The sequence below is a fragment of the Ceratotherium simum genome, chromosome 35 (genome assembly GCF_057802395.1).
Source record: "Ceratotherium simum simum isolate JZ-2026a chromosome 35, ASM5780239v1, whole genome shotgun sequence".
Lineage (NCBI taxonomy): Eukaryota > Metazoa > Chordata > Mammalia > Perissodactyla > Rhinocerotidae > Ceratotherium > Ceratotherium simum.
This window is the reverse complement of record NC_141934.1, coordinates 32,112,059-32,133,866: the sequence shown is the minus strand read 5'-3', so window position 1 is coordinate 32,133,866 and position 21,808 is coordinate 32,112,059. Positions and strand designations below refer to the sequence as shown.

Here is a 21,808-nt window from a genome sequence, read left to right as displayed (position 1 = left end):
ACTCCTTCCTAGAACAGATCTTCTATGTCAAATTCTTTAGGCAATTAGTGGGGGAGGTCAAATGTCTGTCAGAGAAAATAATCAAGGTAAAGAGAGATATTTCAGGGTAGCCAAATCTTGATCTCCCATAGTGGTTTTTTTGGTTTTGGGGGTTTTTTAATGCTACCTTTGTCAGATAGATCCAGGTTATCCTGGCTTTTCAATATGAGGCAGGAGACTCCTCCTTTCTACATTCACGGCAACAGTTTATTGGTAGAATTACCTACTCTTTAAAGATTAAAAAAAATTCAGCAGTTAAAATGTGTGAACCTGGTGCTTTTGGATGGATATGTCTGAAAAAGTTTTCCATTTGGTCAACGGTTATTGTTTTGTAAGGTTTTCTATTTTTTTTTTTTTTTTGAGGAAGATTGGTCCTGCACTAACACCTGTTGCCAATCTTCCTCTTTTTCTTTTTTCTCCCCAAAGCCCCAGAAGATAGTTGTAGAGTTGTAGCTCTTCTATCTGGGACACCACCTCAACATGGCTTGATGAGTGGTGAGTAGGTCGGCAGCTACCATTGGAACCAGGGAACCCGGGGCCACCGAAGCGGATGCGCAAACCTAACCACTATGCCTCCAGGCCATCCCCAGGCTATCTTTTAACTTAACTATGGTTATCTAAATATTCCTTAAAAAGAATTCATTTCATGCTAATTTCAAACATTATTATTGAATCAGGCAAAGTGTTGTGTTCCCAATCTTATTTTTATGTAGTTACCTCCATTTTCTCATTCTCAGTTTTGCGTATCTGCGCGCTCTCCACCCTTTACTTGACTGGGATTTGTAATGCTTTTTCTACATAAATTTTCAAAGAACTAAATTTATGGATCAGCTTTAGTCATTTTCATTTTTGATTTATTAACTTCTGCTTTTATGTGTTGAATTTATTCCTCCTACTTCCCAGAGGAAAATTTTCTTTTCTCTCAATTTGCTCAATTTAATGCCTAATTCATGTCCATTCTTTTTTTTTAAGGTAGTGGGGGACTCCATTTCGTACTCTGGGATCTAAATTTCTTGCATCAATAATCACATTTAAGAGGTTGTGTTTACCCTGGTTACCGCTCACTGCCGTCACTTTCTGGGCTGCAGGTCAGCTCTGCCGCAGGACTTCCGCGGGCACACACGAGCAGACACCCTCCCCGCGGCCGGCCCGCCACGCGAAGAGACCCCCGGAGTTTACGGCGAGGCGCGCCGAAGAGCCCTCTGGGAGATGCAGTTCCAGAGAGAGCGAGACTCTGGAAGATGTAGTTCCCGAGCGAGCGGGACTCTGGGAGATGTAGTTCTGCGCGGACACTTCCGCGGCTTGACCGCGTCAGTCTCGGCGCTGTGGGCTGCGGGGTGAGGGTGTGTGCTTCGGCGCGGGGGTGGCCTCCGTGTCCGCCGGTGTCCCGCGGTGTCCCCGGCGCGCCCGAGCCGGGTCCCAGGAAGGCCGGCGGGCGGCCGGTGGGGCGGCGTTGGGGTCAGTGGGGTCCGGGGCGGTGGGCAGAGCGCGGTGGTCAGTGAGAATCAGAGTGTGATCTTGGCTGAGGACCCCGGGGACTGGGTGATTCGGCCTGCGCCGGGTCACCGAGTGTCGGACCGCGAATGTTACGGATTGGAGCGTGACGGCTGGATCGGGCCGAGTGCGAACGGGGTCTGTGGGGTCAGGATGCGGTGTTAGTGAGGTGCGTAGTGGGGGGCCTGTGTGGATGAATGACTGGGGAGACTGGGCAGTGTGGAGTGGGGTTTAATTGGGGGCCTGTGGGGACGAATGACGGGGGAACTGGGTAGTGCGGAGTGGGTCTCAGTGCCTGCAGGTGCTGGGGGATGCGTGCGTGTGGACCTGTTAGGGCCGGCGTTCCGGGTCTGAGGGTCTGTAATCAGGTGTCGGCAGACAGTGATGGGACAGCTCCCGGGATCGGTGATGGGGGTCGCACAGCATTAGTGCTGTAAAGGTACCTGCGGGGAGTGAATGATGGGGCCGGTGGGCCTGAGTTGGTCTAAAGGTGTTGGTGATTTGGAGCTCAGAGCCCTGGACTTCGATGCCTTCAGGCTGGCAGTGGTTGGGGCATCTGTGGAGAGCAGAAATTGGGTGCCTCCTGGGGTCAGTGGAGGGCAACTGGAATTTGCTGTTTGGAAGGACCGTGAAGTTTAATGTTTGTGGGGTGAATGTCTGGGGTTTTTTATGGTGTGGGGATTGCTGGGGCTTGTGAGGGTTCTGTGAATGGAGAGACTGTGGATTTCATTGTTGGAGGGAGAAATTTTATTCTGTACCTTAGAGATGAGTGGCTTGGGAGGCCCTATGGGGGTAGGGGGTAGGGCAGTGCTGTGTGTGTCAGTCATTATAGGCTCATGGAGGAAGTGAGTGTACAACATCAGGTTATGTGGTGACTGGGGAATTGAGACCAGTGATTAGGATGCCTGATGGGTGAGGAATTGACGACTATTAGGGATAATTGATTGGGGAGCTTTATCTGGCTGAGTGATTGAGGAGGCCTGGGTATCAGTCATTGGAAGAGTAAGTGATTGGGGAACGATGGGGTGAAGGATCTGGTAGCCTGTGGATGGAGGTCAGAGATTGGTAGACGTGTGGCCGTAATTGGGGGCTATGAGAATGACTGACTGGGGACATAGTAGATATGGATAGTTGAGGAGACAGTTTATGGGGACAATAGGATGAGTCATTAGGAAGCCTGTGGGGGTTAGTAATTTTGAGTCAGTGACGGGAGTAGTTGGTATGAATGGTGGGATTGTGTGCGAGTTAGTGATGGGCCCACTGGGTCTGAGTGATTGGGAATTGCAGGGCTTGTTGGGGGTGTGACTGGTGGAGTGAGAGATGAAAAGTGGTTGATTAGGGAGCTGTAGAATTGATTGGGAGGTCTTTGAGAATAATGACTGAGTGGCCTCAGGGTCAGTGATTGGAGACTAGGCACGCCTGGATACCGGGTGTTGGTTGGTCTGGGGGCCAGTGAGTGGACTATGGAGAAAGTGACTGCGGGGACCTGGGCATGAATCTTTGAAGACCTCTGCAGTCATGTTTAGGGAGACCCTGTGGGAGGTGATGATTGGGGGACCCATAGAGGTAATGGGTGGTGGGGTATGGGGTGAGGAGTTAGGGGTCATTTGGGGGTTAGTGACTGAGAACTGATTGGGTGGCCTATGATATGATATAATAACAGGTCTATGGATATATTTATTGGTCTGAAAATATGTTCACTATATAGCACACAAGCCAGTTAAAAAATTTAAAAAGACTGTAAGATCACACTTTTGTAATAATGTCAGCATAGTTTCTACCAATCTGCGAGAGAGGTACCTTTGACGTAGTGAGATTATGGATAACAATTGTTTCTTTATTTAATGTACATGTATTTTCTCATTTCTCTGTAATCATATCATATAATAATAAGAGCACTAACTAGCATTTACTAAATGTTTATAAGCCAGTCACAGTTCCAAGCTTTTTACATGTATTAACTAATTTAGAACTCTCAAGAACATCATGAGGTTAAAGTGAACTGTTGTATTTTGAGGAAAAACTGCTGAATTATTCATTTAATGAACTGGTGGATTCACTTTCCTCTTCTATTCGCCTTTATTTAATGGTGAAGTGATATCCTTGTTTCCTGTTTGCTCTGTGTCTCACACACATGCTCTGTCTCTCTTTCAGAGAGGATGGTGGAGTAATACCCAGTTTTCCAGGTCACCCACCCTTGTCACCAAGAAAATCAGGTGGAGAGTCTTCAGACCTTCCGGAGTGCTGTGTTGTGGAAGCTCGTGTGAGATGAGAGTTCTGGAATTCAGTGGCAGGCCTTTCTCAGACCATTACACCGCACTCATCCGCTCCCTTCCCGCACATGCAGTTCTGGGTTTGGATTTTGCCCCTTTTCTCTTGCTCCCACATAATGCCAGGCCAGACTAGAGGGCCCTGCTCTGATCCAAGCACAGAAAGAAGCGGGTGTGGGTCCCTTCAGGTTAAAGAGTTGATGGGGACTCCAGTGGCAAAGGCAAGATTTCCATATACACATTCAGGCTCCAGAAACCCTTGTCTTATTCATTCTATTTTCCACTTATTTTAAGAGTCTTTAGTAGTCACTTTCATTTCCATATCTCCTTCAATCCTTATAAGCATCCTATGTGGTCTGTGTTTCCATCACCATTTAAAAACAAAACAAAACAAAAACCACCAGGCTCCTTGCTTAAAATCACTTGGCCAGCAAGAGGATAAGCTCAGATTGAACCTTATTTGTTTTATTCCGTATCTCATGTTCTTTGCCTGAAACACATTTAGTCCCCAGCACGTAGTTGTTTTATAGCAAGGGGTCTTGAGGAGATATTTACAGAGGAGCTATTAAGTGCGTCTCACAGATGATCACAGAATTAACAGGGGTATTTGGTGTTTTTGCAGGGTGCGTGCGTTAAATGCTGGGGTTCATGCTGTGGGGTTCTTTTTGCATACTCCAGTATTTTGGGTACTTGTTAGCTCTGTTTAGAGTCTATAGAAAACCCAGTCTGGGCTTTAAATGAAGATGAGTTTTCAGCAAGAGGGAGATTTAGATGTCAAAGAGTATTCCTCAGCTAAGGAGAATTTGCCACTGACTTGACAGACTCCAGTTTCCATGAAGTAACTGGCTGATTTGAGATGAAGAGGAGGAGGTCCCAGGACCAAGGATTCACCCTGGTGAAAAGTCCTGACCGGAGGCCCTAACCTGAGCCTCCAGACAGAGTCCAGAAGATTCACAGGATAGAGCAGAGCCTAGAGTTGTGGCCATTTCCCAAGAGCAGCAGAAAATGACCAAGTCCCAGGTGAGTAGTGTATTTATTTATTCTTCAGTTGTGTTTCCATACAATTCACCCATGTAAAGTGAACAATTTATTGTTTTCTAGTAGATTTAGAGGGTTCTGCAACCATCTAATTGTGCAGCCACAATCTAATTTTAGAATATTTTCATCCTCCTTAAAAGAAAGCCTGTGTTCATTAGCAGGTACTCCCTATTTCTCCCTCCTCACTCATGCCCTCAAGCTCGAGGCAACCACAAATATGCTTTACGTTCCTATGGATTTGCCCATTCTACCTGTTTCACATAAATGGAATCATAGAATACGTGGTCTTTTGTGACTGGTTTCTTTCATGTAGCTTATTTTCAGGTTGGGGTATATGTCAATACTTTATTCTTTTTTATTGTGGAATAATACTACACTTTATGACTATACCACATTTTGTTTATCAGTTCATCAGTTGCTAGACATTTGGGTTATTTCCACGTTTTGGCTGTTCTGGATAATGCTGCTATGAACGTTTGTGTATATGTTTTCTATCCTCTTGGGTATATACCTAAGAATGGAATTGCTGGTTCATGTGGTAACCATATATAACATTTTGAAAAACTGATAAACTGTTTTTCTAAAGTGGCTGCTCAATTTACAATCCCACCAGCAGCATATAAGGGTTCCGATTTCTCCGCCTCCTTACCAGCGCTTGTTGTTGTCTGCTTGGTCGTAGCCGTCCTAGTTCGGGTGAAATGGTATCCATTGTGGGGTTGATTTGTATTTCTCTCTGTATCCTTGATGCTCTGTAATTTCACATTGATGTGTCTGCATATAAAATTTTTATTCACAGCCTTTATTGCTCTCAGTGGGAAGGCTCTTGTCTGCCTTCAACTTTGGGGAACTTTCTTCTTTTATTTCACTGACTATTTCCTTCCCTTTATTATTCATTTTCTCTAGTTCTGGAATACTTACTTGATGGATATTGTCTTCTGGATTTATCCTCCAAGTTTAAAAGCTTTTCTTTAATATATTTGACTTCTTTTTCTTTTCATTTTCATTCTTGCAGTTTCTAAGTTTGGTAATTCAGACTGCAAATGTCCTCTTCTACTAGATCCATTCTGCTATTTGGCCAATGTATTGAGCTTTTTTTTCCATTCAAGTTTTAATAATAACTCTAGTTGATCCTTTTAATGGATCAATGTAATGGTTGAAGAAAAGAGACCTGGGACTTTTGTGTTGTTTGCATTATTTGTTTCAAAATCAAAATACTGATTTTTCTAGGGGTGATAACCGAGGTAGGATGTAAAAAGCAGGTCTTGTGTTTGGCTTAAAACCGTTTTTTAAAAAAATTATCAGTAGCGTATTGGAGCCAGCTCATACCAATTTGCTAGAGCCAATAGTTAAATACTGAGGAATTTTGCAAACCAGTTGTTAAACTTGCATAGTTTGAAATCAGCCATGGTGGGAATATTTACAACACAGATATTAGCAAATGCTACATCTTAGGGCTCTGTTTTGCCAGAAAATTGATTTATCAGCACACCACTAATTGCAAGTCTGGATCACATTACATATCTAATCATTCTCAAAAGTCATTCACAAGTTTAGCTACTTCACATGTCAAATTGATTGATCTAACTGGAGTCATCTCTTATAGTTATATTAGTAGTCAACATGGTACAGATCATGTTTAACCCGTGAACTGACTGTGTGCCTGTGCATATCTTGTAAGAAAGGAGCCATGTGTACATGACTGGGGCATGTCTAAAATGGACTGCCCGAGATCTGTCTTAAGCTGTTGGTTTTCCTCTTCACCACTCTGCCCCAGTACTGTGGGTTTTTTGGTCTATCTTGCTTTCATTATAGTTAAGTCCAAAATATTTTCATTGTGATTTCTTCTTTGACCCCTGTATTATGTAGAAGTGTGTTGCTTAATTTCCAGATATTTGAGGTGAGGACTTTCCTAGATATCTTTTTGTTATTAAGTTCTAATTTTATTCTGTCATGATCAGAGAACATCTGCTTATGACATCAGTCCTTTGGGACTTGTTTTATGGTCCAGCCTATGGTGCATCTCAGGGAATAATCCACGTGCATCAAAAAGAATATGTTGCTGGGTGGAATGTTCAATTAATGTCAGTTAGGTTAAGTTAGTTGATAGTATGTTCACTTCTTCTATATCCTTACTGATTTTTGTCTACTTGCTCAGTTATTGAGAGAGGCATGTGAAAACCTCCAGTTCTAAATATAGGTTAGTCTATTTCTCCTTTTATTTCTGTCAACCTTTTTGTTGAGGATTTGTGCAAGAGTTTATGTACAATAAATTCCTAGAAATGGAATTTCTGGGTCAAAGGCCACGCAAGTATACATATTGATAGAGATTACCAAATTGCTCTCCAAAAAGTTTATTCGAATTCACATCCTATCGACAGTGTTTTGCTGACTCTTCCCCATAGCCTCACCAGCACTGAGTCTTAACTTTTTATCCTTGCCAATCTGGTAGATGAAAAATGGCATCTCTTTGTTGTTTTAATTTACATTTTTTAAATTATTAGTGATAATCTCTTTTCCATTTTTATTGTGATAAAACACACATAAAATTTACCATCTTAAGTATTTTTAAGTGTACAATTCAGTGATATTAAATATATTGATAATGTTGTGCAACCATCACCACCATCTACCTCCATAACTTTTTTACCTTGTAAAACTGAAACTCTGTACCCATTTATTTTTGTCAGTTTTTGCTTCATATATTTTGAACTCTATTATTAAATGTATGCACATTTAGGATTATTATGTTTTCTTGATGAATGGGCCCTTTTGTAATTATGGCATGTCCTCCTTTATCTCTAGCAGTACCCCTTGTCTTGAAGCCTACTTTGTTTAACACTAATATAGCTACACTGGTTTCCTTATGGTTAATGTCTGTGTGATACTGTCTTTTCCTTCATTTTACTTTTAACGTATTTGTACCTTTATAATTAAGTATGTCTCTTGTAAGTATCCTATAGTTAGGTCTTACTTTTTTTTTTTTTTTTTTTGGTGAGGGAAATCAGCCCTGAGCTAACATCCATGCTAATCCTCCTCTTTTTGCTGAGGAAGACCGGCTCTGAGCTAACGTCTATTGCCAATCCTCCTCCTTTTTTTATTTCCCCAAAGCCCCAGTAGATAGTTGTATGTCATAGTTGCACATCCTTCTAGTTGCTGTATGTGGGACGCGGCCTCAGCATGGCCGGAGAAGCAGTGCATTGGTGCATGTCCGGGATCCGAATCCAGGCCGCCAGCAGCGGAGCGCAAGCACTTAACCGCTAAGCCACCGGGCCGGCCCAGGTCTAACTTTTTTCCATTCTGATAATCTCTCTTTTATTTGGAGTGTTTATTTAATCCATTAACATTTTAAATAATGTTAAATGTTAAAAGTAAGATACATTTGGGTTCAAGCCTACCGTCTTGCCATTTGTCTTCCATTTGTCCTATTTGTTCCCTGTTTCTCTTTCCTTTCTTCTTTGGGATTGGTTGTGTGGTGCTCCACGTTCTTGGGTGCTGGAGGGCATATGCCCGTGAACCTCCATGCAGCTTTCCCTCCTGCTTTCGACACCTGAGTCCTCAGGCACATAGGTGAAGCACTCCTGGGCTTCCCCACTCCTTCTCACCATGACTTGGGGGGCTCACCCTCCTTGGTGAGTCTTTCAATGTTGGTGCACAGGTGTGGGGGTCTCACCCTTCTTGGTGAGTCTTTCAGTGTTGGTGGATACATGCTGATACATCTCCATGCAGCTGCCCTTTGAAGGCTGTTTTTCCTGGAATAAAATTCTAGGATTGTTTGTTCATTTGAGCGCCTTAGGCATCTCAGACGGTTGTATGCTGGCTTGCATTGTGAAATGGTGAGAGGTCAGTTCTCGCTCTTATTGTTGATGCCGGGAATGTAATGTGTCTGTTATTCTTTGGCTGATTTTAAGATTTTCTCTTTATCGTTGGTTTTCAGCAGTTTGACTCTGATGGGCCTTGGTGTGGTTTTCTTTATGTGTATCCTGCTTGGGGTATCCTGAACTTCCTGGGTCTGTGGGATGGTGTTTTTCATCAAATTTGGAATGTTTTCAGCTGTTATTTGCTCAAATATTTTTTTCTGCTGTATTTTCTTTCTTCTCTTTTGACCTTCCAATTACCAGTGTGTAAGACCTTTTGATATTATCCTACAGGTCATTGATACTCTGTAAATTTTTTCCCAATTTTTTGTGCTTTAGTTTGTATAGTTTTTGTTAACCAATTTTCAAGTTCATGAATCCTTTCCTTTATAATGTCAAATCTGTGAAGTCCATTCCATAAGTATTTTATATCAGCTATTATATTTTTCACTCTAGAGTTTCCATTTGGTTCTTTTTTTTTTTTATAACTTTATTTATTTATTTTTCCCCCAAAGCCCCAGTAGATAGTTGTATGTCATAGTTGCACAACCTTCTAGTTGCTGTATGTGGGACGCAGCCTCAGCATGGCCGAGAAGCGGTGCGTTGGCGCGCCCGGGATCCGAACCCAGACCGCCAGCGGCGGAGCGCACGCACTTAACCGCTAAGCCATGGGGCCGGCCCTCCATTTGGTTCTTTTTAAAAAAATTAATTTCTTTTTCTCTCCTGAAATATTCCATCCCTTCACCCATAATGTCTATGTTTTCTCTAAATTCCTTTTTTTTTTTTTTGTGAGGAAGATCAGCCCTGAGCTAACATCCATGCCAATCCTCCTCTTTTTGCTGAGGAAGACTGGCCCTGGGCTAACACCCGTGCCCATTTTCCTCCACTTTTTTTATATGGGACGCCACCACAACATGGCCTGACAAGTGGTGCATCGTTGCATGCCCGGCATCCAAACTCGGGCCACCAGCAGTGGAGTGCACACACTTAACCACTATGCCACGGGGCTGGCCCCTCTCTAAATTCTTTAATATGTTTATAATTGTTATTTTAGAATCCTCCTCTGTTAATTCAAGTTGCTTGGCCATCTGTGGTTCTGCTTCTGTTGGCTAGTTTTACTTTTTGTGGCCTTAATTATTGGTCACATTTTTTTACTTCTTTGTATATATGTATGTTTTTTTGCAATCTAGACATTGCAAATAAAAAACAGTAGAAACTAAAGTACAAATTTTAGTTTTGCTCGTTTTCCAGAGCATACAAACTCTTTCCTTTAGAAATTAGGATGGAGGGCCGGCCCCATGGCTTAGCGGTTAAGTGCACGTGCTCCGCTGCTGGCGGCCTGGGTTCGGATCCCAGGTGCACACCGACGCACCGCTTCTCCGGCCACGCTGAGGCCGCGTCCCACATACAGCAACTAGAAGGATGTGCAGCTATGGACATACAACTATCTACTGGGGCTTTGGGGGAAAAATAAATAAATAAAGTTATTTGAAAAAAAAAAAAAGAAATTAGGATGGAGGTTTATCATTCAGTTTTTTTTTGGAGGAGTTGAATTACAGTTAGTTCACAGTTTAAATTAGATTAGATTCACCTAGAATTAGCCCAACCCTAGCTTCCTCCACTTAACACTGCCTTTTGATCTTTTCAGTATTTGAGCTGAGAGGGGGTTGGACTGCAGTTCAGTTAATTTTGGTTCACCTAGATATTCAACGCTGGAAGACTCCTGGAATCCAAGCATTATAAAAGTGTGCAGGACTGTGCAGTTTTTCTCTGCTTTCCACCTGTGCCAAAAAGGAGTTAACATGATGGGCCTGAGGCTGCTGTCTTTAGAAAGGCCTACTTGCAAGGTAGGTATCTGGAAACTCAGCTTGTGGAGAGTTCCCTCCACTGCTATGAAAAGTTCCCTGATTGGTAAAGGTGTGTCCCTGTGCCCAGACTGTATAGACAGTTTGATTTATAGAACACCCACTTTCCTTTTGGTAGTTGTGAGGCAGAGGGTGCTGATTTTACTCCTTCCATTAAAAGTCTTGGGTGCCGCATCTCTAATGTCTTTCCTGGGCAGAAACATCACACGAATTTGCTGCATTTTCGTTGCTGGGGTAGAGTGTGCTCTGTGTGACCCCTCATAGGAGGGAGCAAGCTTAGGAATACCGTGCATGGATTCCTCCAGACCCTGCCTGCATCTGCATCTTTTTCCCTTTCTGATCTCGCTATGTATTCTCTCTGGGTTGCTATAATATATCTTAGGCATAACTACAACTATGCCAAGTTTGTGAGTCCTTCTAGTGAATTACTGAATGTGTGGGTGGTCTTGGGGACCCCTGAAACACCACTCTTTTTCCTTATGCACTTTCTTGGCAAAATTCCAGTGGAATGGAGTGAAAAATTGTTGGGCTGAGCAGTTTATTTCTGTGTTAGGGACTCTTCCAGACTCCAGTTCTTCCCATCAGTCCTCACCCTTGTCTAAAACTTGGTTAATTTCTTCTCATTCCTGTTATGTTCCTCTGGCTTGTGGCACCTGCCTCTCTGACTGCCCATATCCAGAACAAGCACCTGCCCCTATGTATAGAATCCACTGTGGTTCTCTGCTAACCTGTGAAGGCTTCCTTCTCTCTGAAATTGAATTCATCAAAACTTCCTTGTATCCGTAAGTCTTTGCTGGCCCTATAGAAAAGTATAATCATTACACAGGTTCGCAGGAGCAAGGGCCTTTTGCATCTTCCTACATCTTAATGGAAAGTGGAGGTCCTATTCTGTCCTCATTCTTAAATGATACTTTGGTTAGGTATGAAATTCTAGGTTGAGAGTCATTTTCTCTCAGTGCTTTAAGGAAATGATTTCACTGTCTTATGTCTTCTATTATTGCTGTTAAGAAATCTGTCAGTTTAAACAATAATGTACAACAAAAATTTCACAATAAAGGAAAAAAACTAGAAAAAAGGTAAAAAAAAAAAAAAGAAATCTGTCAGTTTAATTGTTGTTACTATATAGGTAATATATCTTTCTCTTTAACTTCCTGAAGGATATCTTTCTTTGCCTTTGGTATTCTGCAGTTTCACAATGATGTATCCAAATTTTTCATCATCATCATTATTATTGTAATTATCACTATTTATCCTTTTGGAGAAATATTATGATTCCTGAAATTCATGTCTTTCATAACTTCTCAGCTGTTTTATCTTGGACTATTTCCTCTTTCTCATTCTCTCTATTCCTTCCTTGGGGAACTCCTTTTTAGATGAATATTGCACTGTTTCATTTTGTCTCTGTGCCCAGTACCTTCTAGTTCATGTTTTCAGCCTCTGTGCCGCATTCTCATATGTTCTGGTCTGTCTCACTCATCTATCTGTGTGGCCCTTCAACCCCCTCCAGGGACTTTTTTAGTTTTAGTCAATATGTTCTCATTTCTGCCATTTCTCTTTTGTTGTTGTTGCTGCTGTTTTCTAAATCTGCTGGCCTTTTAAATATTGTCATGTTTTTCTCATGTTTTGACTCCTTTTATTGTAACTTTGGGGGTTTTAGCATCCGTTTTTATAGTTTATGTCCAATATTCCGTTTTTTCATGTTTTTAGGAGTTAAATTCTACCTTTTATTATTTCTGCTGACTCTTGCTTGTGCTCGTGTTTAAATTTTGGAGTAAGATTTCATGTTTGTCTGTCACAGTCTTGGGCGGCCTGGGTTGAGATTGTGTCCCTTCATAAATAATTTGTTTTGCTTCTACTAAGTAACCCAACAGAGGAATTACTGGTCAGGGACCACTTGGTTGTTAATTTCTTAGCTTAGAAGTTCCTGGATCTTGCAGGTAGGATACATCGGAACCACAAATGTGTGTCAAGGAAGATCCATGATTATAAATTCTCAGAGTCAGAAATGCTTTTACAAGTATGCCATTAAGTTTCATCTATATTCTTATCTGGAGCTATTATTCATGCATTTTGACTACTGTCTAATTCGTTGTTTGACTCCATCACTATTTATTTTCTTGTCAATAGATTTTTGAGCTGTTTTAAACATTGATGCTCTGAAAAGGCTTATATTTTTCACCTAGTACACATGTGTGAGAAAGTCCCTAAGGCAGGCTCAGCAAACTTTTTCTGTAAGCCTGGTGGAATGCTTTAGGCTTTTTAGGCCGTAAGTTCCCTATGGCACCTCCTCAGCTCTGCTGCTGCAGTGTGAGAACGGTCCTAGATAGTACATAAACAGATAGGTGTAGGCCATCTTTCAATAAACTTTATTTTAAAAAATAAGTACTGGGCTGGACTTGGCCACGGGCTATAGTTTGCAGACCCTGCTCTAAGGTATGAACTTAGAGAATGGAACTGCTGGGTCATAGCAACTGTGAATGTTTCCCTTTATAAGATAATGCCAAATTGTTTTACAGAGACTGTATCAGTCCACACTTTCACCAGCAGTGTGCTTGTTTCCGTTCATCCACATTCTTACCAACTCTTGATATTGTCAAGTTTTTAATTTTTGGCAATCTAGTGGGTGTAAATGATAACTCACTGTAGTTTTAATTATACCACCTATATTCTTCTATCATAGCCTTTGTATAAATTTGACTTGCTGTCCAAAATGGAAAGCTCTCTGAGGGCAGGATATGTTTTATTCATCTTCATACTGACAGCACCTACAGCAGTACCTAACACATTTGTTGATCAATACACACATTATAGATCATTTTATCTTATTTAAAGCACTTAAAATATAGTAGGATTTTTTTTTTTTAAAGATTTTATTTATTTATTTATTTCCCCCCCAAAGCCCCAGTAGATAGTTGTATGTCATAGTTGCACATCCTTCTAGTTGCTGTATGTGGGACGCGGCCTCAGCATGGCCGGACAAGCGGTGCATCCGTGCGCTCCCGGGATCTGAACCCCGGGCCGCCGGCAGCGGAGCGCACACACTTAACTGCTAAGCCATGGGGCCGGCCCAGTAGGATTTTTAAAAGATTTTTGTTTCTCAAATAAACTGTGATGCAAGACTGGGTATATGATACAGAGCCTGTATAATGAATCCTGATAAGAATGGTCAAAAGAAATATATCAATTAGGAATGCTTTCATTTACATGTAATAGAAAACCTAAATAATAGTAGCTTTAGTAATAAGGCCATTTAATTTTCTCCTATGAGACACCCGGAGGTAAACAGTCCTGGGCTGGCACAGCGCTTCACTGTGTCATAAAAGATCAAGGATACTTCTAGTGTTTCTTTCTGCTGTACTTCACAAGTTGGTTTTCTGTACTACACGTATTGCCTCCTGGATCAAGATGGCGACTGCAGCTCCAAGTATGCCATCTCTGTTACAGCAGAAAGGGGGGACAGAAGGCACTATCAGTATCTGTCTCTTGTATCAGAAGAGCAAAAGCTTCCCCCAAATTGCCCTTGCACACTTCTTCTTCCATCCCACTGCCAGAACAGAATCATGTGGCTCACTCTAGATGTATGAGAGAGAAGGACAGAGGGAAATAGGCCTGTCAAGACTGGCTGAGAACCATTATGATTGGTTAGTGGGAACTGTGCACACTTTCACCCCTAATATAAGTGGAGTTAGCAAGAAAGGAGGAGAAAACGGCTATTTTGAAGACAACCAGTGGTTCCTACTACAGTGTTTCTTTATATCTTTATTCTCCAATAAATATTTTTCAGATGTAATATGAACATGCTCTCTCAGGGATCCTTGTCGTTTGAGGATGTGGCTGTGGACTTCACCTGGGAGGAGTGGCAGCTACTGGACTCTGCTCAAAAGACTTTGTACAGAAGTGTGATGTTGGAGAACTTTAGCAGCCTTGTGTCACTGGGTAAGGACATGTTCCTATGTGGACTCAGCCTCTGCCCAGTCAATTGTCTTTTCCTATTCATTTGCTAAAAACTGGGACCTTTGAAGCATTTTATGATTTAGGGCTTTAGTTTAAGAATTCAAAAATTCTTTTTTGTCTTCAGAGTGTTTGTATACTCACATCCCAAATGAAAGCCCTAGTCATGCAGCCCCTGAAGCAGCCTCTGAAACATTCATTTATTCTTAGAAGCTTGAAGCCCAAGAAATTGGGCTCAAGTCCTCTGATTTCCCATGTACAGGGTTTCAAGTTATCAAACCAGATGTGATCTTCAAATTGGAGCAAGAGCAGCCATGGATAATAGATGAAGATATCCCAGGTCAGAACTTTTCAGGTGAGTGAGTGACAACCTGTCATATGTGAGATGATGGAATTTAAATGCCAGTTTGCAATGGACAATGAAGTTAGTGAAGGGTGGGTACCTTTGCAATGTTGTTTAGAGAATCTTGAAGTCCTAAACCTTTGGAAGTGACTCAGGACCATCAAAGTGAGCTTCTTGGATACCCAAATATCATATCATATATATCAGTTATCCATATTAGGATAATCTCTCCTTCTTTGCTTTGATTTTAGAGTGAGATATGCTCCTCTTATCTGTACTGAGGAGTTTAACCTTGTCTTTCTCATGTAGGACCTTGTACATTCATGTTCCCTCTCAACACCCCAAACCTTATCTTGCCAATAGGTTCTTTTTATTTTTTCATGTACACAGATTCATTGTGATTTTTTTCCTCTCACTTTTCTAATTCCCTCCTATTTCCTTTCCCTTCCATTGTTAACTGCCTCAGATTACTATTGGATGCCCTCAGTCATTTTTCTATTCTTTCCTTGATTTCTTTTATAATAGTTTACTCCTTCTATCCCTGTAAACAAAGGAGTAACTTTGATGTCGTCATTCCCTGCCATCTAGTGCAACTTTTTGTTGCCTTGTCTTAGAGTTAATTGTGTTCAAATGAAACCCTACCTTTGCCTAGAACATATTATTATATCTTGGCCTCTAACAGCCTATTTAGTCAAAGTTTTTTTTTCTTTTCCTTATGTATTATTGGTTTTCTACCTCCATTCCCGTGAGAGCACTTTGCTTAATTTTAATTCCCAAACAAAAGCTTATAGTTGTGCATGATTATTTCTACAGTTCTAGTTCATAAGTTCTAGTTCATCTGGTTCACACTTATTGAAGGATTCACAAAATATGTTTATTGTTCTCCTCTCTAGAATACTGGAAAATGGATGATTACAAAGCTTGGCACCAAGAAATCCAAGACAGGCTTAAAAGGTTGGAACAAGCCCATGAAAGTAATGCAAGTGGAAAAATAGTTCAATCAGGCATGAACTTTGCACCTTTAAAGCAAAAACCCAATAAGTCTGTGTCAAATGGAAAACATTTGAAATATTCATTAGATTTATTTACTCAGAGTGGAAATTATGGAAGGAGGAAACCTGGTAAATTAAATGGATGTGAGAAATCATTTCTCTATACCAAACATGAAAAAACTTGTGTTGGATTAAAATGCTATGAATGTAATGAATGTGGAAAAGTCATCAGCAAGAAGTCTCGGCTCATTGTACATCAGAGAACACATACGGGAGAGAAACCCTTTAAATGCAGTGAATGTGACAAAGCCTTTTCCCAGAAGTCACATCTTGTTACACATCAGACAATTCACACAGGAGAAAAACTTTATGGATGTGAATGTGGGAAGGCCTTCTCTCGAAAGTCACATCTCGTTACACATAAGAGAACTCATACAGGAGAGAAACCCTATGAATGCAGCAACTGTAAGAAAGTCTTCTCTCAGACATCACAGCTCATTATTCATCAGCGAAGTCATACAGGAGAGAAACCCTATGGATGTGGTGAATGTGGGAAAGCCTTTAGTGGGAAGTCACAACTTATTACTCATAAGAGAACCCATATAGATGAAAAACCCAATGAATGCAGTGAATGTGGGAAAGCCTTCAGAGAGAAGTCAAGTCTCAATAAGCATCAGAGAATTCATTCAGGAGAGAAACCATATGGATGCAGTGAATGTGGGAAAGCCTTCAGCGGAAAGGCACTCCTCATTAGACATCAGAAAACTCATTCAGGAGAAAAACCCTATGGATGTAATGAATGTGGAAAAGCATTCATTTGGAAGTCACAGCTCATTATACATCAGAGAACTCACACAGGAGAGAAGCCCTATGGATGCAGTGCATGTGGGAAAGCCTTCTCCCAGAAGTCACACCTCATGATACATCAGAGGACTCACATAGAACAGAAACCCTAGAAATACGGTGAATGTGAGAAACGTTTAAGAAAATAATCACACTTTCTGTATCATAAAACTCATTTATAGAAATGCTATGAATGCCGTGAGTATAGAAGAGTCTTTGGAAGGAAGTTATACTTTCTTAAACATCAGAGTGCCAGCTGGGAGAGTAAGCCTGTGTATGCAGTGAATGTGGCAGAGACAGTAGAGCAGGTAGTCGTCTCGTTGTAAATCAGGTTATTCATATTGAGGAGAAAAATCATGACTTAAAAGAACATGGAAAAATATTTCCATCGAAATAATGTTCAAAAGAAATTCAGTTTCCCACTGTGATACTGTATTTTTAAAGAAAAGATTATATATTCTAAATGATAAGCATGTGAAGCTTTAAAGATATTTATCTGTATATGTATATGTTCAGTAATCACAACAGCAGAGTAAGAAGGATATTCTTTCAGAGGTATATAGGACTTATATTCCTGAATATGGCTACATAAGATGAAATTTATGTATTTTCATAGCATATGTGAAATGAATATAACCATGAACATGATATATGTCATGTACGTAGAATGGCATCTGTCGATTTCTACACAGAATATCATTTACCTTGTCCCACAACAATAGAATGTAAACTAGATCAAATGATTGACTTATTATTTAAAAAACAGTTTAAATCGTATTACCAGGTACTTTTTTGGCACAAGTAAATGAGTTGCAGAACTCCTACCGTGCTCTGTCTTCAGTAATAGGAGCTTGGATTTTTAAATAAAGTCTCTAGCTTCCTTCCTCTGAGTCACCAGTTTATATGCAGAATTGTTGTTTATGTTAAATATGTAAAGGCAAGAATGCAAGTTAACATGACTGAGTGAGCAAAAGAGAAGCTCTGAATCGTATTGCTCATCATTCTAAATATATGAAAAATGGAGTCAGTAAAAATAAAAGGCCCCCAAAATTTATCTTCCTGTTTTTTCAGTAGGATTTCTGTACAAGTTTAGTTATACATAGATTAAATATAATACAGCCAAGAAACTATCTGTATTTTATGTTAATATGATAAGACATTGTTATCTGTTTTCTGGGCCAAGCTTTTAATATTTTCCTAAAGTCCTTTGCAGATAATTAGAAGAAAAAACCCACTTTATTTTTAAACGGCTGTGTAATTCTGTAAGGTTACATACAGAGACTTTGCTAGGAGAATTAGGATTTTTGACAGTTTGATTCAGAGATCTCATAAAGATGAGACTTTAGAAATTGAGTTATTTTATTTGTAAAAAATATTTAAGCTTATTTAATTATTTAATGTACAAGAAACTTTGCAATGTGAAAGATATTATCTTGCTTTTAAATGTACCAACCTTTAATTAAGTTAAAATTTTTAAGACTTGTGTCTTGAAAATGCCAAAAGCCTTTTTGATTGTTGGTGAAATTTAGAGATTTACACTATTTCTTAAATGTGTTGCCAACACAAGAGACTTGTCTTTGTTGAAACTGTTAATGCAAGTTATACCTACCTCTGTTTAGAGTTGTTAGTAATGCCTCTCTTGGTCTTGCTTGACAATATCAATATGCTTTCTTGAATGATTGTAATGTTCAGAATTACAGAAAACTGACTGTTTTCATTAGAGAAAGGGAGACTCATGGACAGTGGTCTTTAGATTGTGAATCCAAGAGCAGACGTTAAGTGCATAGGGGGTTGTGTTCAAAATTAAAGTTAGGATCAGGGTTAGCAAAGTATCTCTGTGGGGGATGCCTTTGACCCCCAATTTCCTATGCAGCCCATATGAGGAGGTCTCCATTATTCTGAAGTATCATATGAGAACATTGTTGGCTGGTTTACCAGTCAGGGTCCAACCTTGAAAACAACAACTACTCTAAGTAAAACAGAGGGAATTTAACATGGGAACTTGGTTACACAGGTGATGGGAGAGGTGAGAAGCCAAAGAGGGTGATGAATGGAAAAGTGAGTAATAATTCCTTCACAGTTTCTGCTCTCCATCCCTGCAAGCTTGGGTCCCTCTGGGTGAGAGGTCTTAATTCTCAAGGAAAGAAGGCTTCTACCAAATGGCACAGCAATAGTTCCTTGACACGGGAAGTTAGAACTGTTTTGAGCTTCTTGTGCCAGTGAATCAGTAGTCAGAGGAGGAGGTTACTATTACTGCTGGAGTTTTTAATCCGTGGAATCAAGGGATTGCTGCTGCCCAGCTGGGCCAGGTGGACTATATATGGAACCACCAGACATGCTGAGCCTTCTGCTGTTTCCATGTTTGAGAGTAAATTTTAGTGAGAGACTAAAGCACTTCAATACAAATAGAACTACCAGAAATTCAGATTCTTCAGTAATGAAGATTTGGGTTTCCCCACCAGGTAGAGAACCTTGACCCGCTAATAGCTGGCTAATGGCAAGCATAACATGGAACAGGTGGCAGAAGAAAGTTATGAAAAAAAAAATCAGAGTTTTATGGCAAGTACAGAGATGAGCATACCTGCTATGTGTATTTCTGTTATGTTTCAACAAATTTTTCCTATTTTTCTTTTGATATGGAGCATTGGGGAGGTTTTGTTTTATAATTTAGATCATAGATCATGAGATCAAGAAAAGTCACATTGTGCCTAGAGATCCTAGGCTTGAGATGTGCACAGTGACTTATAGAACTTTGTCTTGCTCTTATTGGGGGAGAGGGTGTCATTCTGTGATTAGTTGATTCATAATAGGCAGAAGTGTCACATATGTGTATCATAGAAGGGTGAGAAGAAAGGATGCTGAATGACAGAATGGAGGGACTGTGCTGATCCTGGGCCTACTTGGTCCTCAGATCCGTTCCTTCTGCTACCCCTGCCTGCTCTGCTCTCTGGCAGGGGCAGTGTGGCCCACAGGATGTATTCCAGCCTCCTGTGTCAGGTGCTTCTAGATGAGTTTTGTTAGTGGAAGGTATTAGTGGGAGATTGGAGGGTGTGAGATTAGTGAAAACCAGAGTATTTCTTCCCATCCGTGCCCCAGATAATGGCTCCAGCAATGGCTGTGTCCCGGCTGTGGCCCCAGCTCTTCCTATATAGGCCTACCATGGTTGCAGTGCCACTGGGTGACCCTGGACTCTGGGCTCCAGTAACACTACCTCCTCCTCTTATCCCTGCAGCCTCGTCATGGTGATGAACGCTGCTTCTGCTGTCATCTGGGATGCCTCACCACCCTCTTTGGCTTCTCTTCTCTCCTATCACTTGTGTAACCCACTTCACATGTTAGGTTCCCTCTGTTTTACTTAGAGTAGTTTTTATTTTCAAGATCAGACCCTGTGCATTACAGCTATGGGAGAAACAGCATCTGTTGGTTGCAGGCTCAGAGCATATAGTGCATCCTATAAGACAGCATCCCAACCTTGCAGAGTATGTGAGTTCCTAGCAGAATTATTCATAACAGCCAACTCCTGGGAACAATTCAAAACAGCTTATCAATGGATAAAGGAAATGTGGTATAACCATACAATAAAATAATTTTCAGCAATAAAAAGGTGCTAAAACATAGTTGTGGCAAGAAAGGAACCAGACACAAGAGACTAGATATTCTATTTATATGAAAATGTCCAGAAAAGGCAAATAAAAGATGCAGATCTGTGATTGTCTTAGGCTGGGGGTGGAAGGAGGGACTGACTGCAAATGGGAGTGGGGGAATTTGTGGGAGTGATAAAGCTGGGTTGTGGTGATGGTGCATAACTACCAATTTACTGCCAAGTCATTGAATGGAACTCTTATAATGGGTGAATTACACCTCAATAATGCTGTTTAAAAGTGGATAGAGCTAAAGGGAAAAATAGAAAAATGCACAATCATAATTGGAGATTTTTTGCTCCCTTCTCTTAGTAATAGAACAAGTGCACACAAAAAATCCAGAAGGATATAAAGTATTTGGGAAATTTAATGAATGAAGCTGAGCTAATTGATATTTATAGACCTCTACATATAAAATCTGCAGAATGCACATTTTTTTCAAGTGACATGGAACATTCACTAATGTACACCATATGTGAAGCCATAAATCAGGTCTCCATAGATAAAAATCATAGGATATGCTCTCTAGTAACAATAGAATTAAAGATAATGGTAAGCCCTCTAGGAAATGCCCAAATATTTGAAAACTAGGCAATACACTTTTTTTTTTTGCTGGGGAAGATTTACCCTGAGCTAACATCTGTGCCAGTCTTCCTCTGTTTTATATGTGGGTTGCTGCCACAGCATGGCTGCCAATGAATGGTGTAGGGTGTAGGTCCACACCCAGGAACCGAACGTGGGCCACCAAAGTGGAGCACGCCGAGCTTAACCACTAGGCCACAGGGCCAGCCCTGGCAATACACTTCTAAGTGACACATAAAATAAGAACTCAAAGGGGAATTAAAGAAATAGTTTGAATAAATGATAAGGAAGACAACACACCAAACTTCAAGAGATGTAGCTGAAGCTGTGCGTAAAGGGGAAATTTATAGCTTTAAATGCTAGAAGGAAAGTCTGATATCAGTGATTTAAGCTTCTGCCTTACAGAGCTTGACAAAGAGCAAATTATATCCAAAGTAGAAGGTGGGAAATAATGAAGATAAAAGTGGAAATCAGTAACATAGAAAACAAAAAATAGAGAAAGTTAACAAAAATATAATTGGTTCTTTGAAAATATAAAACGGATAAACCCCAGCTAGACCAATCAAGAGAACAGAAAAGTCAAATTATTCCTGGCAGGAATGAAAGAGGAGTTATCATTACAGATGCTATAGATATTAAAAGGAAAATAGGAGAGGGTGACGTCAGCATCGTGGCAGAGTGAGCTTTCCCGTAAACTCTTCCCCCGGTAAGAGACAACAAAAGGAACAGTCACAGACCAACAACGGACTCCTACACAGCAAAAAGGAAGATCAGAAAGATCCACACTACTGCACATCTGAGAGTGGACATGCTGGGGCCCCCGGAGGAAGTGGGGAGAGGCAAAGAGAAATCCTCTCCCTCCCTGTCAGATAGTGATCCGGGTCTGTGCAGCTCCC

At 40.9% G+C, this 21,808-nt stretch overlaps 1 protein-coding gene across 1 annotated transcript in view; it reads left to right on the top strand.

Annotated features, from left to right (window-relative positions):
* Positions 1 to 17,572, top strand: part of ZNF605 (zinc finger protein 605) — a 58,495-nt gene extending 40,923 nt beyond the window's left edge. Inside the window, exon 6 of the mRNA XM_014787207.2 lies at positions 16,031 to 17,572. Within this exon, the coding sequence (XP_014642693.2) occupies positions 16,031 to 16,802 (772 nt within the window). The 3' untranslated portion in view covers positions 16,803 to 17,572. The remainder of the gene's footprint in view (positions 1 to 16,030) is intronic.
* The last annotated feature ends 4,236 nt before the right edge of the window (positions 17,573 to 21,808 follow it).